Source organism: Natator depressus, chromosome 24 (assembly GCF_965152275.1).
Source record: "Natator depressus isolate rNatDep1 chromosome 24, rNatDep2.hap1, whole genome shotgun sequence".
NCBI lineage: Eukaryota > Metazoa > Chordata > Testudines > Cheloniidae > Natator > Natator depressus.
In genome coordinates, this window is record NC_134257.1 from 5,055,017 (window position 1) to 5,081,665 (window position 26,649).

The 26,649-nt window shown below is 52.6% G+C and overlaps 1 protein-coding gene across 1 annotated transcript in view; it reads right to left on the reverse strand.

The window, feature by feature from the left end:
• The window catches only part of IQGAP3 (IQ motif containing GTPase activating protein 3), a 38,485-nt gene extending 11,836 nt beyond the window's left edge, over nt 1-26,649 (reverse strand). The window contains exons 1-25 of the mRNA XM_074939112.1: nt 26,594-26,649; nt 23,489-23,576; nt 22,480-22,636; nt 20,005-20,082; nt 19,172-19,248; nt 17,076-17,143; nt 16,113-16,226; nt 15,348-15,526; nt 14,800-14,887; nt 13,719-13,882; nt 13,234-13,321; nt 12,143-12,306; nt 11,581-11,741; nt 10,855-10,979; nt 10,605-10,768; nt 10,204-10,294; nt 9,381-9,548; nt 8,351-8,493; nt 7,321-7,491; nt 6,614-6,697; nt 6,035-6,106; nt 4,295-4,364; nt 3,622-3,830; nt 1,646-1,798; nt 525-688 (exon numbers count right to left, since the gene is read on the reverse strand). Of these exons, the coding sequence (XP_074795213.1) occupies nt 525-688; nt 1,646-1,798; nt 3,622-3,830; nt 4,295-4,364; nt 6,035-6,106; nt 6,614-6,697; nt 7,321-7,491; nt 8,351-8,493; nt 9,381-9,548; nt 10,204-10,294; nt 10,605-10,768; nt 10,855-10,979; nt 11,581-11,741; nt 12,143-12,306; nt 13,234-13,321; nt 13,719-13,882; nt 14,800-14,887; nt 15,348-15,526; nt 16,113-16,226; nt 17,076-17,143; nt 19,172-19,248; nt 20,005-20,082; nt 22,480-22,636; nt 23,489-23,576; nt 26,594-26,633 (3,080 nt within the window). The 5' untranslated portion in view covers nt 26,634-26,649. The remainder of the gene's footprint in view (nt 1-524; nt 689-1,645; nt 1,799-3,621; nt 3,831-4,294; nt 4,365-6,034; nt 6,107-6,613; nt 6,698-7,320; nt 7,492-8,350; nt 8,494-9,380; nt 9,549-10,203; nt 10,295-10,604; nt 10,769-10,854; nt 10,980-11,580; nt 11,742-12,142; nt 12,307-13,233; nt 13,322-13,718; nt 13,883-14,799; nt 14,888-15,347; nt 15,527-16,112; nt 16,227-17,075; nt 17,144-19,171; nt 19,249-20,004; nt 20,083-22,479; nt 22,637-23,488; nt 23,577-26,593) is intronic.

Below are 26,649 nucleotides of genomic sequence, written 5' to 3' on the forward strand. Positions count from 1 at the left end.
GCTGCACTAAACCCAGAGGTGGGACTGCAGCCTGCGTAGACACACCTGAGCTAACTTAGGCACCAAGAGCAGCGAAGCCACGGCCGCACGGGCTCCCTGCCGAGCGCACACCCGAGATCTCAGGCCGGCTTGTGCAGCCACGGCTTCGCTGCTGTCGATGCCCAAGCGATGTAGATTAAAGCCAGCTCGGGTCTGTCTACACGTGCTGCAATCCCACGCCTGTTTGCAGGCAAGCCATCCCCTAAGGGGGATAAGCACCACAACCTGGTCAATAGGCGTTTGGACAGGAGCTAGCCCTACGTCCTTGCCCTGACGGCTGTGGAGCGTTCTGTTAACTCCTAAGCATCCACGTGTCTCAGAGGGTTCTAGGAATACCAGAGGCATCCAGATGAGACGGTTTCATCTGAATGCCGGGAAGAGACAGACGGACAGCTCCTTAAGACAGACAGGCATTCAAGCCCTGGGATCAGGGCAGCCCTGGTCGACCAAGGGAGGCCAAGATGGTATGTGCCCATAGCACTTACCTGATCTCCTCCTGCAGGGCGGTTTTGAAGAGCTGAAGGAGCAGGTAGGCCTCTCGGGGATTGGACGCGTAGTTGTAGAGCGTGAAGACCACCGATTCCATGAACTTGGTCGATTTGTTCTGGGGCATCTGGAAAATCAGCTTAGCCAGGTACACAGGGTGGGTCTGCGGACAAAGGAGAGGTGTTAAAGAGGAGAGCTATCCTGGGGTCTGAGGGCTGGAACAGTCAGCGTGGTCTGGTGACTACAGCCCTGGACTGAGAGACCTTGGCTCTCTTTGCAGCTCTGCCATTGACCTACTGGGTGACCTTGGGCAAGTCACTTCCCTCTCTGTGCCCTCCCATCCTTTGTCTTGCTTGATTAGACAAAGCTCTTTGGAACAGGGACTGTCTCTTGCTGTGTTCACATGCAGGCCTAGAACAATGGGGCGCTGATCTGTTATGGCCTCTAGGTGCTACTGTAATACTAGATAACAAATTAACACCCATCGCAGGAAAACTAATGAGCAGATCCCAGTGTCACAGCCCCCTGGGATGCAAGCACGCATCCCTGCGCCTGGCTGGGGCAGGTGACAAAGCATCCTGTGACGGCAACTCAGAGGTGGCGCTTCCTTTTAAGGAGGGAGTTGGCCCAGACCAAGAAGGGAGCCCCAAGGTCAGAGGAAGGAGTCCTCACAGAGCATAAGGCCAGAAGAGACTCTTGGATCAAGAGCCCCAGGTGCCAGCAGTGCCCAGGTCCCTGCAATGGCAGGGAATTGATTCAGCGAGAGTTGCTCAGGTGATCCCCGCCCGCAAACCACACCCCATTTCTGCATCAGCGAGAAGACACTTGCACTAGCCACTGCCTCAGCTGGATGTGGCTTTAGGAAAGGCCAAGGCAGCAGAATCCAGGCTGGACAGGGTTTCCATTTGATCTGACATTGACCTGTTGGTAACCCCCTGCCTGAAGATGGGGTTGTGTGCAGACTCCCTGAGCCCACATGCGGTCCCTTCATGGAGCTGAGCTGAGGAAACCGAGGCAGCAGACATGTGACCAGATGGGTGGGTTGGTGGGGATGCAGGCTGTTCCTGTCCCCCCGCTCCCCAGCAACAAATGGCCTCCCCAAAACCAGCAGCCAGCTCACCTGCAGCAGGTAGAAGAGGTGCTGATAGGCCTCCAGCTTCTGGCGCTTCTCCTTGCTGAGCGACTTGAGGCCCTTCTGTTTGTCGATGGCCATCAGGTTCGACAGCTGCTCTTTGTTCTTCTTAGTCAGCTTCTTGCAGTGGGAAACCACCTCCTGTCATGGGGCAGGCGAGCAGACAAGGGTGAGGTTAGCAGGAGTGCCTAGGTGATTTAGGAGCATCCACCCCATTGACATAGTTGAGGCCGAGTGACTTGGGAGCACAAGTCTCATTGGACTTGCAATGGGAATTGTGCTCCTAAATCTTCTGGGAAAATTCCACCCCTTTGGGCCTTGGGATTCACGCAGCTTTGCCATTTACACACCATGGGGAAAGTCATCCCCCATCAAACCACACCCACCAACTCCACATGCATGGCTGAGGCCTGGCTCGCTCTGCATGCTGTTGGCAGGCTCCCCATTCCCCAACAGGCCTCATGGAAATCAGCAAGGTGCTGCTGACCGCAGGCAGTGTGATTTAGTGCATAGCGCTGGACTGGGAGTCAGGACACCTGGGTCTATTCCCAGCTCTGCCACTGGCCTGCTGGCGACCTTGGGTGAGTCACTCGCCTGCCCTGTGCCTCAGTTTCCACACCAGTAAAAATAGGGATGTGATATTGACCCGCTTTGAAACGCATGGATGAAAAGCGCCACAAAATAAAAATAAATACGCAGCTCTTATACATTGACCCAGCTCATCAGGGACTGGATCCAAAGCCCCCTGAAATCAGGGGAAAGATTCCTGCTAACTTCAGTGGGTTCTGAATTAAGCCCTGTGACAGATATGGCAATAACCTGGACAAATGTCACCGCATTAAGTTACATCTTATTGAAGTCAGGTTCGGTATCGTTGTAGGGCAGGGATTGTCTGCAATTCCATGGGGGAGGGGAAACCCCAGCCCTCCAGGTTCTCCAGGGACGGGGGTGGGCGGTGTGATTAGGCAAAGTCCCTGAGGTTGTAACAGCTCCCAGGACGTGCCCCTTGCTGGAGAGGCTGGCATATACTGGTTCACACTGGGTTCTCTAGAGACCCAACAAAGAAAACCCCTGAGTTTGAACAGACTCAGGACCTGCTTTCAGATCCAGCAAACGGATGGGACCTTCTGTCCAAGGGGGGCCCAGTCCTTCCTGGGAAGGGTTGGAAGGACTTCGCTTATTTACAAGGGTGGGGGTGGGGCTGGGGCTTGGGCTTGTTCTTAGCTACCAGCTGCTATGAACTTGTGACCATAGGAAACCCCCTGGGTGGGGTTTGAAAGACTGACCACCAACCGGAGCGCTTACTGGACCTCGGGTGATCTCTGGTCAGCTTATTAGCACACATGTAGGTTTTACTGTTTTTAATCAGTGTTTTCTCGGTCTTGCTTTCACCTGAAGAAGAAATCTGCTTGCTTAGAAAGGGCTGGGTGACCACTTATACCTCTGGGCAATTAGGCTGTTTATAGCCTCGGGGGAAAAAGCAAAGCAGGACTGCTTAAACAGTCTGATTTGCTAGGGAATTCGCAGTATAATCAGAGAGCTGGAGAGTCTAAATACCCTGGTCAGGGGAGAGATGCTGATCTCCCCCCCGAGAGGGGACAACTGGGGAGCCAGGTGCCCTTGGTAGAATACAGAGGGGGAATACAGGTGCAGTCGCCCTGAACGGAAACAAGCCCAAAGGGCCAAACTCAGTTCTGGCATAAGCAGGCATAGCTCCATGCCTACACAAGGACTGGATTTGGAAGGAGGTTTTCCAGAGGCACAAACAGGCACATAAAAGGAGCCTAGGGGTTTAGGAATCCTAGTTTTAGTCCAGTCCAGGGCAGTGACTCCAGAATCGCACTGGTGTAACAGAAAGCAGAGCCTGGTCCCTGAATGGGAAAGTAGCATGAGTGGAGAAAAAGCCTTGAGACAGCTGAGCTACTGCCCCGATTACCCCCCCCCCCAGCCCATGACCCCCTGACCTGCAGAGTGATCCTGTTCTTGACCAGAAGCCCGATCTTGATATCCATGAGGTTGAGGTCACTCTCCAGCTGCTGGTTGGAGCGGATCCTCTTCACCACCTCCTCCCGCAGCTTCAGCAGCTCCGACTCCTCCCAGAAGTCATGCTGGCTCTGTTCCAGCAGGTGGGCGAAGCGCCGGACAATGCTCAGTGGTGGGTCCCTGGCGTGGACTGGCAGGGGACGGAGATAAATCTCCCTTGAATGTGGTTAAATGGCTACTGAGGGCTTGTCACGCTCCGGGCCAGCATAAAGGGGCCTTAAAAAGTGGGTGGAAATGGGAACCAGGAATCCCCCCTGCACCGGGGCCTCCCCGGACAGCATGGAGCTAGTGTAAGGGCTCTGCACCTGCTCCCAGCATAGGCTTGGATAGGGGGTGAAGCCAAAGCATGCTGCTCTGTGGCTATTTGTTGATTTCAAGCTCCCTTAGGGAACACGGCCTGAAGTTAGAGCAGCCCTGAGGCTGCTCTACCGTACACCAAGGGGCTGGCATGGTCTCTGCATAGCACCAGACTTCTGGGACTGAAAAGGGGGCTTCAGCCCATACCCGAAGTGTAGGAATGGTAATGAGAAGGCAACATCCTTGCAATTAATTAAAGGCACATCTGTATTAAAAAAAACCTAGACAGGCACTTACCCAACATCCTGTAATCCCCACGGGCCTTGTTAGCTCTCACAAAAGCCTGGATTTTAATTACAGCATTAATCTGCCAAGACAAACAGAGGGGAAGAGGGATGTTTCCTACAGCGTCCCTGCGGCAAGCAGCAAGTGTAAAGAGAGAAAAAAAAAAAATACCAGCCATGCAACTAGCAAACTGATTAGCTGGGTGTCGGGCAGAGGGAGCATACTCATTGGGATCCTTCTAGACAGTGAACTCCTAGTGGCTAGTCAGTCAGATGCCTGAGGAAATGGTTTGAGCATGGGGCAGGGAGTCAGGACTCCTGGCTTCTATTCCCAGATGTGAAGCTGTGTGTCATTGAGCAAGTCATTGACACCCCTCTGCCTCAGTTTCCCCTTCATCTGCGAAGTGGGTTTACTCTCTTCCTGGCTCACAGGGGATTTGTGAGGGTTTATATGTGTGCAGAGTGCTTAGGGTAAAATATCCAAAAGCATCTAAGTCAACAGGACTTAGGAGCCATGGTCACTTAGATGCTTTTGAAAATTTTACCCTGGGTCTTAGCGGCTGTTGCTTTCTTCAGGAGCCGCTACATTTGGCAACAGCCTAAATGAACTCCAGACACTCAGCTTCTCAATTTTCGCGCACACCCCTTTACCCCAAACTTTCAAAGCGGATTAGTGACCTTGGGTGCCACACCTGAGTGGTCTTAAAGGGGTCTGATTTGCAGAGGGAGAGTGCTCGGTGTGATGTTCACAGCACACACACAGAAGTTAGATTAAAAACCTAAATCCTTTTGCTAGAAGGTTGCAATGTTTCAACTTTATTTCTTAGAATGCAGAACAAAACACACAAGAACCCAAAAACAGAGAGAGAGAAAACAGACTGCTCCCTAAGGCGGCGAGGCACCGCTCACCCCACCTTGCTTTAAACTGGTTCTTTACCGGCTCTTCTGATCAAACACTTACTCAAGAACCCCCTAGTCTGCGAGCAGGGCCAGGAATGAAGGAACCACACACCCAAATGCACACATGCAGCTTGCAATTCTGACACCATCCTCAATACAACGCACTCAGTCCTGTCTGAGGAATCAGCCTTCTTGAGGCGGCTCTCATCCGGCACCCAAGATCACTAGGCACTGACAAATGTGGGCCTTTGGACATGGACACATCCTCACTTTAGGTCTTTTTCTGGAGACTTGTATATTTCAGGTGCATACTTACACAGAAATCTTGCAAGCTAGGGGCAGATTCTAGCCCCCCACCTAGAAACACAGAGCTCCTCCCTCATCCCTGGGTCCCATGCTGGACCACCACACAGTTATTTTGCCGATTCACTTTAAGAGGGCTCGTATCTTGCTCTGGAGCAAGATACAAGAGGATTTGAGGGTCTCCCTCAGGCAGAGGAAGAAGAGGGTCTAAGGACTCTCAGGGTAAGCTTACACTGCAAGCTGGGGATGTAACACAGTTGCGCTACCTCTCCGCAGGCTCGCTTGCTAAAAATAGCACGTGGCCACGGTAGCATGGGCGAGGCATCTTGAGTCCATACCTAGCATCTCTGATAGGCACGCACTTGGGATGGCTGGCCCGCCCACCATCACCAGTGTCTATTTTTAAGCACGCTAGCTCAAGTAAGTCTCCTTGAGCTGGGGATCACCCCCCTCTCCCAGTGTGGACATCCTCTTGCAGATGGACTGAGGGTCTCTTTTCATAGCCTCTGGGGTTATATTTTTCACTTGCACTCACGGATCAGCCACTCACGTTCTTCCTGAAGTAGCGCAGTCGTTCCCGGTACCTTTTACGAGCTCGCCACATCCTCACATAGGCCTGGATCTGAGAGGAGGGAGCAAAAGAGACAGACAGATTTGGCCATTTTAACTGGACACAGGAAGCCTTGGAGAGTATTCTCCGTGACAACTATTTGATCCATTTCCACGTAGGCGCCCTTATTCCCTCTACACAGCACTGGGGGCGCTGGGCTCCAGCAGGTATCTTTTCTGATCACGGATAATGCCAAGATTTTTGACAACCGTGGCGCTCTCGGCAAGAATTTTGGGTGTCACCCACCTAGGGTCAACATCCAGTTTGGGAAGCTATGTCCTGCCTCCCTAAGTCTCCCCCTGCAACTAGATGCAGTGACTTAGGACAGAAGTGAATAATGTATTCTTGTTGCTGTGAAAGAGCTGTTACCTTCCACCCCAGAGGTGGCTGCATCGCCACAGGGATGCCCAGATCTAGATGGGAAAAATAGCTGACAATAGGATGTTGTTGCTACTAGAAAACAGAGGAGCAGGGCGGGGTAGGGGGGTGGGATTACGGAAGCAGACAAGGCTCCAGTACCTTTATCACAGCATCTCTGGTTTTTTGCAAGTACCGTAATCTTTGCAGGTAGGCGCTGCGCTGTCTGTATCCTCTCCAGCATGACTGGATACACCAAAAGGAAAAAAAAAAAAAAAAAAAAAAATCACACACACCAATGAACTACAGCATGATATTTCTGGGGTGACCCAAGGCACCAGCTTACAGCGTGGGAGGGCCTGGTCTGTGCCCACAGGAGGAAATCCTCACACCTCTGCCAGCTGCTGGCAGCACAAGCTGCCCTAGGGAGGCTGCAGATCACTCCCAACAACCCCTACTCCTCAGCTCATCCTGCCTAGGTTAGTCCTCAACAGAGCCTACGAAATCAGGGCTGCAAGCCCCTAAAGAGAGAGGCCTTCAGCTGCCACCTTCGCATTGCTGATTCAGCTTGTACATTCCACCCTTCCCCCTACCCTGGGTGTGCCTTCTCAGATGGCAAGCTCTTTGAGGCAGGGACTGGCTAGCACTCTGTACAGCACCTAGCACACAGGTCCCCCGTTCTTGTCTGGACCCGAGGCCCTACCATAATAGACAGGATGAATAATAAAGCTGTTCTACTCGCTGTAAATAGGGGGTAATACAAGAAGTGGTCAGGATGCCTGTACAACGCCCTGAAGACCCAGCGCTATAGAAACGATGCCGTGCACATCAGCGTGTGATGGGCTCAGCCGTTTGGCAGCGCTTCTCACTTGGATTTTGATAACAGCTGGTAACTGCTCCTGCAACAGATGTCTGCGGGCCACGAGTTCCTGGCGGACAAGGTAGCCCCTCATGCGGGCCTGCAGCCTAACGACGAATCCAGCGTTGGATTCCCAGAGGCGTTCCCGGTCGTGGGCCGCGGTCACGCCCATGATCGTCGACTGCAGAGATAGGACACACAGATCAGTTCAGGAAGACTTTGTAGATGTCAAACGCACGTACACCATCCACCAATGAGAAGGGAACACCCCCAGCTGGGTCAGCAGCTGGAATTGAACTCAGGCCACCTGGACCTAAAAAACACAATCCGCTGCTGTTTTGATCTGAAGAACCAGATCCAATCAGCTCAGAGGCAGGGACAGACTCAGAAGCTTCTTACGTGGTTGTGCCAACAGAGGGAGACAGAACAACACTTTGCCAGTGCGTTACACCCAAAAGCATATATGCTAGCAGGATTCTGAGACAGAATTGGATAATCCTGTGGCTGGAGAGTGCATAAAAATATCCCTTGGCTTTTGGAAGCACTAGAAACCCTCATGCTTCAGGGCATGAGATCATCTCTAACAGGGTCAGGAGGAAACATCTCCCTAGGGCAGGTTATCCTGTAGCAGCGGGATTCTTGCACCTTCCTCTGAAGCAGCTGGTACCGCTGCTGGAAATAGGTCACTGGGCTAGATGGACCCCAGAGCTCATCCAGTCTGGCAACTCCCATAAGCCAGATGTTTAAGAGCTGGGATTGGGTCATATCACTGGAAGCAACAATCTCTCTTGCAAGCCTCTGGGCAGAACAAGAGGGCTGGAGAACTAATGGCTTTGTTATGAACATCTCTGAAGCGCTCCGACATGTCCCGATGGGACAACAGGCTAGAACTATGGATGCAGCCAGAGCATTTAACACACAGCGCGTTCGCCTGGACGCCTCACATATCAACATCCAGGGCCTGGCAGCAGCATGCCAGATCCTTCAGCAATACTCCAGCCACGAGGGCTTTGATAACAGCCCCAGCAACTGCCCCTCACCTGGATTTCCTCCCAGCTGAGGTGGATGGAGTTAAGGACACAGTCACGCGGCCGCTCCCAGCTGCCTTCGAAGCTCTGCAAGCTGAAGTAATACACGCTGCCATCTTTCAGCTGGTGTCGGACCCAGTGGTGTTTAGCGTTCCCTGAGCGTTGCCATTGGGACAGGATTAGGGGAAGGAGAGCGTTAATAGACACACACACACACACACACACACACGCACGGCAAGAAGAGAGGCAGCTGCAGGGTTAAACTGATCCAGCAGCAAAATGGATTTCTTTGGCCTCCGATCAGGTTTTGAAACCAAGGCTCAGCTGACGGAACATTTAGGCAGCTCTCTATAGCCCTGTCCCCAGTTTCAGAGTTCGGCTTTCAACTCCCTGCTCTCCCCACATACATCCAGAGCAAGAGCCTTCTCCCTCACATTAGATGCCCTTCCTATAGCAAGTATCTGTCAGCCCCCTCTCTGGTTTTGACACCTGGCTTGTCCTATTTCTCCCCTTGCAGTCACCCATCCTCCTCCTCTTCCTCCACGAGCGGGAGCTGAGGCGCAGAGAGACTCGCCCAGAGTCGGTGGCAAAGCTGGGTCTCCCAAATCCCAGGCTAGGGCCCCAACCACTAGGCCATCCCCCTCGTTCAGCCAGGGGAAGCCTTGACGTCCCCACATCTGGCCAGAGCGGGTCAGCCCAATGGCCCAGCTAGCCCAGGACGCTGTGTCTGACAGTAGCTGGTACCAGAGCAAATGGGGAGCAAGCAAGACCACCCAGTCTTCCCCTCGCAGCTGACGACAGTCAGAGCTTTAGGGCTGGCCATGTCTTTCCAGTGGGATATGTGGAAATTGGGGGTTATTGACCTGGATTGCAGTAGCCCCTCGGGGTCCCAGTCACGGACTAGGGCCCATGGCGCTGTTCGGACACGGAATGCTCCCTGCCCCAGAGAGCTATGGATGGTAGAGGCTAACCGATGCTAGCAGCTGGAGATGCAGCTCCGCCCCTGCGGTTTTCAAGGTCAGAGGAGTCAGGGGCCTTTTACCTGCTTGTCTCTTGGCAGCCAGGAGGGTGGCGAGCAGGGCCTGGTAGGCCCCTGCACATTCTGCCACGACGCCATGCAGGGAGACGTCCGGGTTCCGCAGCACGCGTACCGTCTGAGCCGGCTTCCCTTCTTTTATGGCCTGGTTGATGGCAGCAATCCCTAGAGCCACTATGGGAAGAGAGGGGGAAGGCAGGGGTTAGAAAAGGAAGAGGGTGCATTCATCCACTCACCCGCAGTGAGCCCAGCTTGGTCCATGCCTGCCTGGATGGAGGTCACCATGGACAGTGGTCTCCAAGCTTCCAACAGGGGAGTTACTGCTATATCGGAAGCCCAGGTCACCTTTGCAACAGCCATTCCCAGTGGGTAGTTAGCAGCTGGTTGCATGAAGCTTTGGAGATGGAGATTAATCCTTTGCGCCTCTGGGGAATGTGGATTCCAGACGGTACAGAGTACAGCTTTCTAGGGGCTGCTCCGAGTCAGATTGCAATTGGAGGATCGGGGGAGAAGCAAGCAGTCTTGGAAGGATGGCCACCAGCACAGCGTTCAGTTGTGTTCACTGCCGTGGCTTATGGCACAGCATCCCAGAACTCCCGCGCCTAGCTCATCTTGCAAGGCCTACCCTGATTCCTGGGGCCGGCACCTTGGGACCTCAGATGAGTGCCTCTCACAACCCCTGGAGAGTCAGGGAGGGTGGAAGACAAGCATCACAGGGCTAGAGAGTCTCTCTCCATCCTGCACTTCTTGGCGCGCGAAGGAATAACGGAAGAGGGCCGGGCTGCAGCTCCAGCTTGAGCCTGCTCGAAGTTCGCTTCCGAGCCCTTACTTCTCTTAGCTGCCTCGGTGTCCTGATTGGCCTGGGAAACCCCTTGCTGGATCTCCTCCCACCAGAGAGCTGCTCCATCATCCCCGGTCACCTAGGAGACGGGAGGCAAAAGGCGATGAGCTGGGGCATCTTTACAAACCACACGCAGAGGCAGTGCTTCCATCAGGGAGATGCAGCCACCTCTGGGGAAGGGGCGGCTGGCAAAAACAGCATTTAACGGCATGGGAGGAAGTTGAATTAAAAGCCCCAGGGCTCTTCTGGAAAGTGCAAAAGGATCTTTTGGAACCAGGCGGAGCGAGATTGTTCTCTGCCACACACTGGTTTTAACGTGTCCCAAGCAACAGTCTTTCCACCAGCCCGACAAGCTGCTGCTCTCCATAGTGCAAAGCCGACTGGCCTACCTGGGCTTTCTGCCTTAGCGCGGCAGTCAGCACATCGTGGTAACGCCTCGCTCCCGGGAGAGTCACGGCAGAGAGCCCGGCAGAGGGCAACAGCAGAGCAGTAAGAGTCTTCTCCGAGTCGTTCTGCGCCAGCGCCTCGTTGATCAGTCTGATGGCGAGGATCTCTGTGCCAGGGAGAACAAAGACAGCCGGTGAGTCAGAGCTCACTGCAGCTCACGGAGCCCAACGCTCAGGTATAAAAGCCACTTACGATCGTTTTCTTCTCGCACTGCCGAGTTGGCGCTGTTCACGCAGGCCTGGATGTCGTTCCAGTTCAGGAACGCAACCCCGGCTTTCCCAGATCGGCGCTTCAGTTTCAACAAGTCGTCAAAATAGCTGAAAGGGAAAAGACAGAGCCATTCCTTAGCCCATGACTGAAAGGTCCCACATCCAAGGGGCTGAAAAACGCTGTCAGAAAACTTCAAAACGCCCCGCCGCAGGAGGCACTCTCTTGTTTTCCAAATGGGGAAACTGAGGCACAGAGCAGTGACGGTCATGCGGTGAGCCAATAAAAGAGGTAAGAATGGAAACCAGGAGTTCTGACTCTTAGTCCCGGCTTTGGCCACCCAGACCAGCACCCCTCCTGCCACAGGCAGATTCACCGCTAACTTTCTTAACATAAGACCAACAATGGTTTCTCCCCCAGGCAGGAAGCTGGGTCCAAGCGGTGGCTCCTGCAGGCTGCTGGGGAGATCTGCAGCCAGCCCCTGATGACGTCTGGTAACAGAACCAGGTTACAGACAGAGTTTAACCCTTCAGATTGTGGGTTCCTGCTGGTCCTGTTTCACAGCCTCAGAAATCTCCCCACCTCACAACTTTCAGGGGCCTGGCTCTGTCATTTTCAAATGCCACAAAGCCATTTAACTCATTCACGGCCAAGTCACTCCACTGGAATTGGTACAAGGGGCATCGTTCCCACCGAAATCCAGCCAATTACCGCTGCACGTTTGCATCCTCGATATCAGACAGGCCCAGGGCAGGGCTGACCAGGCTACTCCAGAATCCATAGACATCCCCAGCTTCCAGCACCCGGTTGATCAGTGCCACGGCCGAGAGCATCTCCACAGCAACATACAGTTCCTCCTGCCCCAACTCACCCTGCAGAAACCGGAGGGGGTGGGGGAGGAAGAGGAAATGACAGACACACACAACAATGATCCTTTTCTGCCCCCCAATCCCTACAGTACCCAACATGAATCAATTTACAGTGGGAGAAACTGAGGCACAGAGAGACTTGTCCCATGCTGTCTGTGGCAGAGATTGAACCCAGATCTCCAGAGCGCCCATCCAGTGCTTTGAGCACCAGGCCAACCCCCAACCCATGCCGCAAAGCGAAGAGAGTCGCATGAAGAGGTCAGACAGCGATTCCCCAGCAGGAACTGCAGTCTGGGAAGAGCATGCCTGCGAGGGGTGGCCCCCAGGACAGCAGCAAAGAGCTGACTGTCTGAGAGCCTCTGAGGCCTCTCCTCCTCCCCCAGCAGACGCTGCCCTCTCCTCACCTGCGGATGCTGCCGCTGTAGCAGGGACAGCTCACGCTGGTACAGCTGGGCGGCGAAGGGAAAGGCCTCGGGCAGCTGGGCCTCGGGGCTCATCAGTTCTCGCGCCATCTCCGTCGCCTCCCCCCGGCGGATCGAAGCGTTGATGCGGCTCACGGCCTGCCTCCCTGCGCACCAGCGGGGTGGATGAGATCGGGGCAAATTAACTGGGAGCCGGGTTAGGGGCAGCACTGCTACGATCCCGCCAGTGAAGACGCAGGTCTCCTGCAGCCCCAGCTCTGGGCTACTGAGGAATTGCCCTGCCCGGTTCCATTCAGCAGCGATAATCGTGGGGTGTTGAATTTGGGACGACGGGGGCTTCTGATGGCGGAGATCTGGGGCCAGGGCACGGCCCAGGCTGCCTGAATTCTGCTCACTACGCGGGGCTTTGCAACCCAGACACCACGTGCTCCACGCTGATGATCAGTTAACTCTTCCGGACCACGTGCACTTTGACCAGCTCGCCTGCTACGCAGGGGACTCAGGGCAGGCGCGATGCCCTCTTCCCAGGCACGGGACTGGCCCTATCGGCTCTTTGCTGCCTTGGCAACAGTGTGGCATTGCAGGGCAGGGGGAGGATGGGTCCATTGAACCAGGCAAAGTCCCCCCCAAGCAGGGACACAAGTTAGGGATGGCCCAAGCCCCAGCAGCTCCCAGAGGTGATGCAAGCTACCTCCCTTCTACCTACCAGCTGGCGCATGCCCCGTCCCTAGAGTGGCCTGGGCATAGCCAGATGCCAAGCATGATGTTCAGACCCTCTCCAGCTGGGGCACTGAGACAGGAGAGGGAGCAAATGCAGCCAGTGAACAGAGATAGGGAGTCCCTGCGGAGCAGGCTTCTCTCAATGATTCATTGGCCCCTCTGGCGAGGCGGCCAACAAAGGTGCCAGTTACAGGGGGTTTGTGGCTTGGGTCACTCGGAACTGGAGCAAGGCCCAGATGCATCAGGCAGAGGCCAAGAAGCCTGGATCTGGCCTCAGATTCATAGTGACCCTGGCTGCCCCCAGCTCGGTACCAGTCCCCTTCGCTGCATGGGGGGGGCTTGGCATGACTTACTGGCATGCTCCTGATCTCCCTTCTCATTGGCTGCGTAGACCCCCGCCTGCACCTCCTCCTGCTCCAGCAGGTCCACGTAGCCCAGCTCCTGCAAGGAGGAAAGCAGCAGGAGCTCACACACAGGGACCGGCCCAGCCAGCCTGCTCCCCTCCCAGGGCCACGCCTGCCAGCCCTCCGAGGGAAGTCGCTCACATGCAGTCCGGCTGCAGCGCTTCCTGAATGTCCACATGTCACAGAAAGCCTTTAGAGCACGGGGCTTTCACTTGATCCAGACCTGACCCTGCATAGGGTGTCTGGACTCGTAGGGCCCGATCCCATAGCACCGCGAGCTGCTGGCCAGAGGGACATTACTGAGCTTTGGCAAGGTGGATCAGCAGTATGAGCCGGTCTCCTCAGGAGGGGTCTCTACATCCCCGCCCAGTTCCTATCCCTGCAATATTCCTCCCCTCTCTGGTATGGGGGCTACATCCGCTGCTGGGCCTTACCAGCGCTTTCTGCTCCCGATCTGTACTCAGCTGATCCAAGTACCAGGCTGCGTTCTCCCGCTGCACACCACGCAGGGCCAGTACGGGATCCTGCAGGGCCTGGCACAAGGCTGGAGGGTCCTGCCTCTCCAGAGCATCATCCACGTATTCCAGCGCTCCGTGCACTAGAAGAGAGGTGGTCATGCTCCAGGATACTTACGACCGGTGTCGTAGCACGCTCATCAGTAGAGCTCAAAGCTCTTCGCCAAGGAGGTCGTATCTTGATCCCCATTTTACAAATGGGGAAACTGAGGCACACAGAGAGGAAAGTGACTTCTCCAAGGTCACCCAGCAGGGTGGTGGCAAAGCAGAGAATAGAACCCAGGTCTAAGGAAGCCCAGTCTAATGCGCTAACCACTAGGCCACACCCACTCAAGGTGGTGCCCCATTGACCTTTACCGGTGGCTAGGCCAACATGAGGCTGCCACAGCTTCAGCCAACAAAGCTACTCATGCACTAGAGGCTTGTGCTTCAAAAATCCAGAGATCTGGGGTTCGATCCCTGCTACCAGCCACCCACACAGGGGCAATGTATTAGGGCTGGTCTACACATGAAAGCCAATCCGGAATAAGGTTGTGAATTTAAAGTGGATTAACTATTCCTGATTAATCCACTTCCAAAGCGGAGTTAAAACTAATTCACAATAAAGGCACTCATCCTGGAATAGGAGCATCTCCACCCCGGCAGTCAATCAGGCCGAGCGATTCTCTGTGTAGACAAGCTTTTATAAGGCATTTACCCAGGTTACCAGTTTCAGGGATTTCCTTTGTGCGAGGGGAAGTCAGTGCAGGGGCCATGAGGAGAACCTCAGGCTGCTCCTGGAACGAAACCCTTTGCCCCATAATGGGGAGGGAGAGATTCCCTGCCTATGGCTCCTGAGCACAACCAGAGCAGAGGCCATGCCCCCACTAAAGAACCCAGCCTGAAACAAAGCCTTTTGGGAGAGCTACTTAGCGTTGGGCAGATCTCCCACAGCAAGGGGACGTGCTCAGTAAGCAGCATTTCCACTCCAGCAGCTCTCCAGGGGGGTTGCTTTGCTCACCGTTGACTTTGTTGATGTTCCCTTGTATTTCAGCCTGAGTCAGACACCGGTCGTAAATATCCTCACTTTCCAGGCTCTCCTGCAGGTACTAAGAAGAGGGAGAAGCCACCCATCATTGCATATCTTGGCCTAGATGCATTGTGCTACCTCCGAGCATGCCAGAAAGACTCAACCCCGCACCCCAAAGGCTGCTGCAGCTAGCCCTGGCTGCTGACAGCTGCTAGAGGAGAGTACAGGAGCACACTCCTTTTCTCCAACCGCACCCCCCTATCCACCAGCTCCACCCACCTAGCGTTCCTCCTGTGGCCAGGTCAGCGCTCCTGGAGGATCCGGCCCACTTCCTTTCCTGGCTGCAGAGAAATCCACCCTGCATTTTCCCTCGATCCATTTCGAAGACGACTCAAGCCCTGAACTTTAGGCGTCAAAGCGCGAGGAGCATCCCCTGATCATGATGCACATCGCTCCGCTGTGGTCCACATATAGGATAAGAGCCTACTGCTACCCGCGGGTAACGGAGCTTCTCCTTTCACCGTGTGCTCTGCCCTTACCCGGTTCCTGGCATTGCCAGCTTTCTCCATCTTCACCTGGTACAGCATCTCCTGGTAGACGGCGGCAAGGTTCTCTCGCAAGTTGAGCAGCACGGCGCTGGGATTGCGCAGGGCCGCCATGGTCTCCTCCACCACCCCCCTCTCCACAGCTTCGTTGATGGCGAGGACAGCGGCGTGGACTACAGCAGCCGTGGCAAGAAAGAGACAGACACGTAAAACCATTGGGTGGGCAGACAGGGAGCCAGAGGCTGGAGCGACAGGATTTGAGTCTATTTATCGGTGGCCCGGATCTACACAGTGACACAGCGTTGCAACTCCTGGCTTTCCGGGGGCTTGAAAGAAAAGTCACCAGAATCCACAAACCCTGGGTTATGTGGTTGCTCTCTACACAATGCAAGGGGAGAGAGGGGCGCCTGGGAACGGGATCCACAAAAGCCAGCACGCTAGGCAGGGAGGTGCCCAAGGTAGCTAATGAGAGATGCCGACGGGTCCCACCCCTCTCCCGGACTGGAGGCAAGGTTGTGATCCACAGCTGGGATCCACTCTCCTGGAGTTGGGGGTCTAAGCAGCATGCACCTAACTCTCCCTTGACAACCATTAGCCCTGTGGTTCGAGCGGAGCTGGACCTAGACCGACCTGTAAAGGGGCCAAACACATTCAGGGGTTACAGAGCTGGATTAAGCCAAAAGAATGCAGGGAGAGACTCATCCAAGCACCGCTGCAGGAAAAAACACGGTCAGCCTTTATCCTAGGGAGTAAAATCACCTGCTGCTTCATCCACTGAGAGCTCGCTGGCGAGAATCCCACCGATCTTGCTGAAGGCTGGCATCTGGAGGCCGTATTTCTCCAGCTCCCGCTTCATGTTGTTAATTTCCTCCTCTGGAACAGAGCAAGCCAAGTCAGCAAATACACGCCTGTTTGGTCCGGGGCCGGCACCAGACGCCCTTCTGACATTTCTATTTACCAGGAGGATGGCAAGCAGAGGCCCCAGGCAGGAATGGGCACAGGGGATGTCAGGCACTGTACAGAGACTTAACCCCCACCCTAAATGGCAGGTGATGTCAATGGACATCAGCCAATTTGATCTGCGCCAGGAGCCCCCTGTACAGTACCACAGGCTTCCCCGGAGCTGTACATGGGCACAGGGCTCCAGTGCAGAACCAGGGCCATACGGTAAAAAGACATTCAGTGCCTCAAAGGGGAAAACCTAACAGAGCTAAGAGAGCCAGCAGCAGCATGTGTTTCTGTCTCTAACGTCAACAGGGCTGAATTGGACACATACAGGGAGCCAGTCTCTCAAATGAGACAGTGTGGTCCAGTGGGTAGGACTGGACTGGAGTCAGGACCCCTGGATTTTATTCCCACTTTTGCCACTGATCTACCCTGTGACCTTGGGCAAGTCACTTCCCCTCCCTGGGCTTCTATTTTCTCTCCCACCCTTTGTCCATCATGTCTATTTAAATAGTTCAGGGCAGGAACAGTCTCTTAACATGTGTATGTACAGCACCTGGCACAGCAGGCCACTGATCTCCTTAGTTAGTTACTGAGATAGAAAAATTGACTTTTTTTCTATCTCAGCTTAAACAAAGCTTCTTATAAATAAAAAGCCCGCTGAAGCGTCCCTTCTGCAGAACAATTCCAGAGATACAAGCAGTAAATATAGATTGGCTGGATTTAACAAGGAAACCCGCAGGAACTAGCCCAGATTTGTCCTTTACCATCCCATACCTGTAAAGTTCACTTTCCCGTATAAATCCTGGATCTGCGGAGCCAGCCCCAGCTTAAACAAGTATAAACTGAAAATTTAAAACAAACACACTTCATGGATGAATGTAACAATTCAATTTTTTCCTGACACATGGTAACACACACACACACACACTATGGGGTTTTTAATCCCTACAGTATAAGACACAGTAAGCTCTGTGGTCTGGTCATTAGAACACAGAACTGGGAGATCAAAGTTCTACAATGCCAGCTCTGTGACTGGCTCGCTGTATGACCTCAGGCAAGTCACACCCCTTCCCTGTGCCTCAGTTTCCCCATCTAAGAAACAGGGAGGATACCCCCTTGTAAAGCATAGACACCAGCACTCTGTGACTCAGACTAGCTCTCTGCTGCCTTCCAGAGAGACGGAGGTGGTTGCTTGGACCCCGGAAGCGCTAAATAAACTGGACCTCATCTCTCCCTCCCTCTGCCAGTCACATGTGTTCAATCAGAACCCCCCTTGGCTTAAAAGGGAGGGGAGCCGCTGTCAGGGTGTTCTCCCCTTGGCTTTGGGGGGGAGGGATAGCTCAGTGGTTTGAGCATTGGCCTGCTAAACCCAGGGTTGAGAGTTCAATCCTTGAGGGGGCCATTTGGGGCAAAAATTGGGGACTGGTCCTGCTTTCAGCAGGGGGTTGGACTAGATGACCTCCTGAGGTCCCTTCCAACCCTGATATTCTAGGATTCCATGATCACTCCACCCTTCTGCTCTGAAACAGCCTAGACCCAATGGCTTTACGGGCATATGGCAAAGCCCCTCTTTATGTGCATTTGTGTGGGACGAAGGGGACTTAGCAACAGAGTATTTTATTTTTAAAGGGCCCTCCACAGGAGATGGGATTCGGTGGGATCAGCAGCGGGTCCCCCCACCCCATATTTTGCATGGATTGTATTTATAACATTTTGTCACGGCATTTAGAGTATGTGGCAGGCCTCTCCGTGTGCGTTTCAAAACCTAGGCCCAATATTCACAAACGTGGGCACCTATGAATGGGCACCTAGGGTAAGTGGCCGGATTGTCAGAGGCACCGAGCCCCCCCCCAGCTGCTGCAAAACACCTCTGGGGAACAAATTTTAAAAAGGCCAGGGGACCTAAGCATAGAATTGGATAACCTCAATCCAGTCACGCAGATCCCACAGACACACATATGTGCCCTCACTTGACATGCGTGGGAGTCATCTGTCAGACATGGAGTTAAAGGATCGGGACCCAAATCTGAGAATTACTGGCCTCAGGAGATAAACATACAATGGCCACCAGAGGGCGCAAGTATCATTGGTTAAAATCTACAGGCAAAAGACCCCTCAGTTCCTATAACTAGGGCCCTACCAAATTCTCGGCCATGATAGAAGTATCACGGACCGTGCAATCTGGTCTCCCACGGTGCAATCTGGTCTTCTGTGTGCTTTTACCCTAGACTATACAAATTTCATGCAGGAGACCAGCGTTTCTCAAGCTGGGGGTTCTGCCCCAAAAGGGAGTTGCAGGGGAGGGAGGGTCGCAAGGTTATTTTAGGGGAGCCGTGGTATTGCCATGTTTACTCTGTGCTGCCTTAGGAGCTGGGTGGCTGGAGAGCGGCGGCGGCTGCTGAGGGCCCAGCTCTGCAGTCTGCAGCACAGAAGCAAGGGTGGCAATAGGATGGCACGGTAGGGTATTGCCATCCTTACTTCTGCGCTGCTGCTGGCGACGGCTCTGCCTCAGAGCTGGGCTCCTGGCCAGCAGCCACCGCTCTCTAGCTGCCCAGCTCTGAAGGCAGCGCCGCCACCCGCAGCAGCGCAGAAGTAAGGGTAGCAGTACCGCAACCCCCCCCCCACACACACACACACAATAACCTGGGGACCCCCATCCCACCCCAACAACTCCTTTTTGGGTCAGGACCCTTACAATTAGAATACCATGAAATTTCAAGTTTAAATAGCTGAAATCATGAAATTTACAATTTTTTAAATCCTGTGACCATGAAATTGACCAAAGTGGACCGTGAATTTGGTAGAGCCCTACCTATAATCCCAGAGAGATGCAACCCTTTTACACGTTACATCCTGGATTTCTCACTAACCTCAAAGCATGAATGCAATAGACCACCCGTGGCATGTTCTTCTTGTCGTAGATGTCCGTTGTCTCTGGGTGAAAGATCTGTTGGCAATACAGACAGCACCCATGTAAATGCCAATTAACTTTAACTATTTAACAGCACAGTATAGCCAAGGGGCTAGGCATGGGCTGGAGACTTAAAAGACCTGGGTTTGATTCCCTGTTCTGCCCTGACCTACTGGGTGACCCTGACCTGCCTCTCAGTTTCCCCATCTGTAAAATGGGGACAGTGATACCGACCTCCTTTGTAAAGTGCTTTGAAGACCTGAAGCTGAGAAGCACTAGGGATTATTGTTACAGTCTTTGCTGACACAGAGCGCCAATGCTGATCCGTGTTGGGAGCAGCTTCCACATGGTCCCCAGGTGAGAATGCGATTCAACAGGCCACTCTGTCGAGCGTCTGGCAGGATTGTACAGCTGTCTAGTCTTCTACTATGAATGCAGCAACCCCTTAACGCCCCCTCCTTCCACGACTTTCATCTCAGGTCACTGCAATTCACAGATGGAGAAGGGATCGCTCATGCAGACCTCACTGCACCCTAGAAAGTCTTACGCCCCTGTTGTGCAAGAGACAAAGGAAGGTTCCTTCACATCCACGGGGTTTCAAATGAAGGTTTTATTAGCCTGACCAGCTGCCTTTGACTCCACAAGGTGTTGATGGTACAGCCGGCTGGGTGGAGTTACTCGAGTGGCTCCCACTTACACGAAGGGGCTCTGCGTTTTTATCAAAGCAGAGAGGGCGTCTCATCTTTTCCGGGCTCTGCTTTTGGCCCGGACACGCTGATGCGAATACATTACCGTAGGAAGCCCCAGGCGAGTCATGGCGTCGCGCCAGTGGTTGATATTATCCGTGTGTCGAAAATGAAGTCCAGTTGCCTGGGGAAAAAAAAAAAAAAAAAAGAGGAGAGATTAAACAAGGGTTAGAATGACCCTTCCCTTATGGGTGCGTTATGCCGTTGTTGCCCACTAGGGGGTTTCTTGTGCCTTCCGTTGACGCAGCTGTTCCTGGACACTGAACCGAAGGCACCAGCTACATCTAGTTCTCCCAAACCCATTTAAGCCAGCACAGGCCACGAACAATGCAGCGGTGACCCGGACTGACAGTCAGCTCTGCATTGTCAGGGTCTGGAGCAAGCTCTCTGTCAGAAGCATCAGATCATGCCCCCCCTCCCCAAAAAAACAAGAACCATCCATCCACCTTTGACGCAGGAGAGGCTGATGCCACGCCAGTTTCATGCGGCGCTCAGCTCACCCATAGACACAGCATAGCCAAGATTTGGCACAAGAGCCATTTGAGAGCCACAGGGGAATCAGACAGATCTTGCAGCACACACCAATACCACCACCTAGAATTGAAAGGATTCCTTATTCATGCCGAAATGCATCAAATCGAGTGAAGGCCCCAATCCTGCAAAGACTTATTTGTTTGTACGTACTGTAGTAGCGCATAGAGCTTCAGTCAAGGACCAGGTGTGCTAGGCACTGTACAAACACAGAACAAAAAGATAACAATAGTCCCTACCCCCAAAAGAGCTTAACTTTAAGCACAGCAAATAACCCAGTGAAATCAACCGATCGGTTGCTGCGGGATCGGAAACTAATGTGACAAGGCTTTTGTTAGTTAATTTCATTTTCTTTTTAAATGTTCTGCTTTTCAAATAATTTTACAAACATTCATATAGGGCCAGATCTTCCAGGGCCTTACACACCTGAATAACTCTCACATGAGTCAAATTAATCACATGCTTAACTCTTTGCGAAATGAGAGCCTTCATTCATGCAGTAGGGTTAGGGGTTAGTTAATCTAAGAGGATATGAACGGATTCAAAAGCATCCGCCCAATAAAGATTTTCCCATTGACTTCAACAGGAACAGAATCGGCCCCTACAGCTCTGGATTCCTTATGTTTTATGCACCATCACATTACAGATCAGAAACAGACACATAGGCTGCATTCATCTAAGACAGTCTTTGATGTGTTGGAAATAGAAGGGGACTTCAAAGGACCTCGTGGTCTAGAATGAATCACCAACAACCTTTAAAAAGGAGCCTTTTTTCCTGCCTTGATTCCCATTCACGCCATGCATCTGGAACAAGGTGCAGAGATTTAATAAGCAGCAGGGATGGAAGCTTACAAAAAGGGGGATGGAACCCACATGCTGCTGTGTCAGCAAAGAAATAAATTGCTATAGTAAATAAATTCCATTTTAGGTCACGTATAACAAACCTGTCACACGTCCAACACAGCAGAATCTCCCATGCCAGTTGCATACTGTGGCTAAAAGGTTGCTGTGTTAAGAGAAATTGAGCATTTAAGAGAAAGTCGTTGGACCTAGCAGAGTGGATTTAGGTTAAACCTATTAGGGGCCTTAATTCTCATTCATGCCAAGCTCCTCCTGGCTTTTTACAGCGCTCTGGCAGTGTAAAGTCTTCTATGCACGAATGGGTTGAAATTTGCCCCGTTACAGAAAGCTAGCAAAAATGCCGATGTGCGTAAGGTGGGATTTTCATCAGCAGTAAAACTCCCATTGACTTGAACGGGTGCCGAGTTAGGCCAACGTGGCCGGCTTTTGAAAATCCCAGGCGTAAAGATTTTAAAGCCCCAATTTGAAGATTTAAGCGGCTCATTAGCCTCTGCACTGGCCTCTTTGAAGGGTAAATTTCTGCCTTATACGAGCGAGACAGAACGAAAAGCTCCGACGGCTTCCGATATAGTGCGTCCTTGCATCACCACATGTGGTTATCCAGGTGAGCCACCCAGCCAGCATTTCTGAAGGGTTTTATTCTGCCACCCGTCACCACGGTAGTTGAGCATCTCAAAATCTTTCATGGCAACACGTAGATTTCAACCAGGGATCTCCTGATATGCAGAGAAATGGTCTTCTACTGATCTATACCTCCTCTACATGGGTTGAGAATGCTACCCAGCACTTGAGAGAGCTGGATGGGCACTAATTAACCCTCACAACACCCCCATTTAATTTGCAGGGGGATGGATTTTATTCAGATTATTAAGTGAACGTAGGATGGTCAGTTTCATTCATGCCTCTGATCAGTTTCACTTCCAGCATTTCCTTCAGAGAGGATCTGGTTTGCACAAGTGCTGAGCAACTGCAGGTCCCGTCAGCTCCAGTTGACATTGTAGGTGCCAGCAGCTTAAGGTATTTGCCCAAAGCCACACAACGAGCCAGGATTGGAACCCAGGTCTCCGAAGTCCTAATCTCAAACTCACTCCCTCTAACCCAAGCAAATCTCTTCAGCCGACTCCTTTACCTTGTAGCGCATCTGCTCACGGTCATAAATTTTTTTCAGCGGGACAACGTCTGGTGCAAAGCAGTGTCCCAGCTTGGCGAGGATGACCCCATTCCGTAAGCTCTCCTCCAGCTCTGTAGGGGAGGCCAGCTCCTCATTCAAACAAGCCTCCATCCATCTGGCACAAAAGACGGAAAACCAGTTAGGGAGACCATTGTTTTTACAAGACCAGTATGCTGCTACCATGTCAAGTGCAGGTCTCCCACCAATCCTACGGGGCATTCCAGACACAGCATAGCCACGGGGCTGGGCTTCAGGATACTGAGATGTGTAGTGATGAAAATATTTTGCATCTGTTCAAATAGTGCTTTTTCCTCCTGGGTTTCTGCATTTTACAGACAGGAGACAGCAAGGCACAAAGTGGAAAGGGCAGCAGTCAGGACTAAAATCTACTTGCCCCTGAGCCCATGCTCAAAGCCCTTTGCTTCCACTTATTGTTTGCTGGTAGTCTAACAACGCTGCCTCCGGCTTGTCAGGCTGGCCACCCTTCATTCACAGACAAAAAGAAGTGTCATTCCCCACCTTTACATTTATTATAAAAGTCAGAGTAAAAAAAAGGCATTGTTGATAGCTATAAGCCTATGTAGTTGGTGTGTGTGTGTGTTTTGAGAGACTGACGGCGAAGACAACCTTGAAGGGTCAGGGTGCGCAAGATTGAAAACTACTTACAATCTAAAGCAAAGACAGTTACTCCTCCCGACTCCCCCCACCCCCATTGCCTTTCATGTCCCTCCCCCCCGCCCCCCGGGGTCACGACCCACTTGTCAAGAAACACAGATCAGCCCATGCATGCCAACATTGGGGGAAATGGTGTTTTAAGATCCAGACTCCTCAAGGAGTGACTTCAGAAGTCCCAACTGGTGTTTGATTTAGAAGGCAAAACCTGTTATACAGGAGACAGTTAAGCTAGGTCAATATAACCCCGACAGGGCCCCTCTAATTAATCAGTCCTATTGGAATGCTCTCTCACCGTTTCGCTTCCTCTAAGCGACAGAGATATAGATAAGCGACATTCTGTCTCCTCTGCTCATCCATCTCATCGGCAGTGAGACGCTCATCTGGACAATTCAAGAGAGACGATGCCAGGTCAAGCGCAGACAAGAGTTTAGGTTTTGTTAAAAATAATCATCATCATCATTTAAATTAAAATATTTCAATTAAGATTTCATAAAACTTAGTAAAAATATTCCCCGGATTTCCAATGCCAGCAGCCTCTCAGCATCTCCTGCGTTGTTTTTAGCACATATTTTGTACCACTGGAAATGCAAGACAGAGCCACAGCATTGGTGGTGAAGGACAATTTTTTAAAACTGTCAGTTGCAATAAGCAAAAGGTTTCAGAGTAACAACCGTGTTAGTCTGTATTCGCAAAAAGAAAAGGCTGCATCCGATGAAGTGAGCTGTAGCTCACGAAAGCTTATGCTCAAATAAATTGGTTAGTCTAAGGTGCCACAAGTACTCCTTTTCTTTTTGCGAATAAGCAAAAGGCGTTTGCCAAAAATCAGAGTTTTTAAATATAACCGCACTCTCCCATTTCAGCTCTTAGATTTATGCAAAATTTATGCAAAATTACTTTTTAATATCAATAACAGTATGAATTTTATGTTTTGGTGGCCACAGCAGCAGACTCTGCCCCAGTCCCATGTCCTGCCTCGCTGAGTGTTAGCAGAAATTAAAAGCAACAAGCTTCTATCCCCACCATGGAAAATACCAACTCATAGACTTTAAGGTCAGAAGGGACCATTATGATCATCTAGTCTGACCTCCTGCACAACGCAGGCCACAGAATCTCAGCCACCCACTCCTGTAACAAACCCCTGACCAATGTCTGAGCTACTGAAGTCCTCAACTCGTGGTTTAAAGACTTTGAGGTGCAGAGAATCCTCCAGCAAGTGACCCGTGCCCCACGCGGCAGAAGAAGGCAAAAAACCCCCAGGGCCTCTACCAATCTGCCCTGGAGGAAAATTCCTTCCTGACCCCAAATATGGTGATGAGCTAAACCCTGCGCATGTGGGCAAGACTCACCAGCCAGACACCCAAGAAAGAATTCTCTGTAGTAACTCAGATCCCACCCTACTAGTGTCCCATCACAGGCCATTGGGCATATTTACCGCTAATAGTCAAAGATCAATTAATTGCCAAAATTAGGCTATCCCATCATATCATCCCTTCCATAAATTTATCAAGCTTAGTCTTGAAGCCAGATATGTCTTTTGCCTCCACTCCTCTTAGGAGGCTGTTCCAGAACTTCACTCCTCTGATGGTTAGAAACCTTCGTCTAATTTTAAGTCTAAACTTCCTGATGGCCAGTTTATATCCATTTGTTCATGTGTCCACACTGGTACTGAGTTTAAATAATTCCTCTCCCTCCCTGATATTTATCCCTCTGATATATTTAGTGACGTCATCTAGGGTTATAAATCACAAGCTGGGTGAGGCAATGCCCACACTGCAGAGAACAGTTGTGCATTGCTAGAAGGGGGAAGGACTATCACATGACTTAATAACCCTTTCCATCTAACGGCTACTATGCTCTGGCTGGCTACTTTCTTTCTTACATGTAAACAGATCTGGTTTTCCCTTCCCTCGCTGCATGGCCAGCCAAAAGAGAGAGCGTGAGCTGGGTTAACGAGTCCCTGTTGTACTCAGTCCATAGGTCATATTTAAAATGTCTTCAGCCAGATTTGTATTTTTTTCATTCACACACACCTTGTGTGTTCAAATCTTCCCAGAGACAAAATCAGACACACACACACTCTAAGGTCAGGGTTTTGCCATATGCCCTAGAAATCTTGCTAGCCCTTCCCCCCCCCCCCCCCCATCTCCTGGCTCCTGCTGTGTATTGGCTACCATTTGAAAGGGCTCTGCCCTCACGGACATCCTACCCACAAAATATTACCCCTACCCCAATGCTCCTCTCTTTTTGGCCCCATTTCCATAGTATCCAAGCACCTCACAATACTTATTCTCTCATCACCCCCGTAGAGTGCTATTGTCCCCATTTTACAGATAGGGAAAACGGAGGCTCAGAGCAACTAAGTGACTTGCCCAAGGTCACAAAGGGGGTATGTGACAGAGGAAGGAGTTGACCATGGGTGTCCCAAGTTCTAGACTGACCACTAGATCATCGCCTGATTCTAAGGAGAAACAGGAATCACCCAACAAGACCCACAGACTGTACCCTAACTGGCAACTGTCAGTCTGTCTGTCCATCTCAGGGCCAGCACTCTTTCCCCCACCCCCAGATTCCTTTCTGATTGTCCATTCTGGACACTGTTTATCCTGTCAGCCCTCTCAAGCCCTGTCCACACACCACGGGCTGGCTGGTCCAAACCCACCTCTCTGCCGGATCCCAGCCTGCCTGTCCATCCTCTGGCACCAATCCCTGCAGCACCCCAATTATCTGTGCCCTGTCTACAGTCAGGTCACTGGTCCCTCCCCCACCGGTGTGTCTGCCCCCTCCTGCACACCCAGACCTGTCCCCTGTCTGCCCTAGGGCCGGGACCACAGATCCCTACACCCATCGGTTCCCCCACCCCATTGTCTGCCCCCACCTGCCTGCACCCACCAGCCACTCCCCTGTGTCTGTCTGTCTGTCTGTCTGCCCCCCTGTCCATCAGCCTGGCTGCTTGTCCCCTCTCCTCCCCTGCCCCACGCCAATGTCTGCCCATCGGCCCTCCAGCAACTCCCCACAAGTGCTGTCCATCAGTCTGTCCCCAGGCCTGTCTGTCTGTCCCCTTCCACCCCACCCCTGCCTACAGCCCCCCACCGCTCCCGTCCATCAGCCCGGCTGCTTGTCCCCTCTCCTCCCCTGCCCCACGCCAATGTCTGCCCATCGGCCCTCCAGCAACTCCCCACAAGTGCTGTCCATCAGTCTGTCCCCAGGCCTGTCTGTCTGTCCCCTTCCACCCCACCCCTGCCTACAGCCCCCCACCGCTCCCGTCCATCAGCCCGGCTGCTTGTCCCCTCTCCGCCCCTGCCCCACGCCAATGTCGGTCTGTCCCCCTGCTCCGGTCCGTCCGTCCGTCCGTCCGTCCGTCCGCCCGCCTCTCCCCTGCCCGCCCGGTCTCACTCACAGCCCGCCCGGGCCGGCCCGGACTCGGCCGCCGGCTCCATCCCGCGGCGCTCGGCT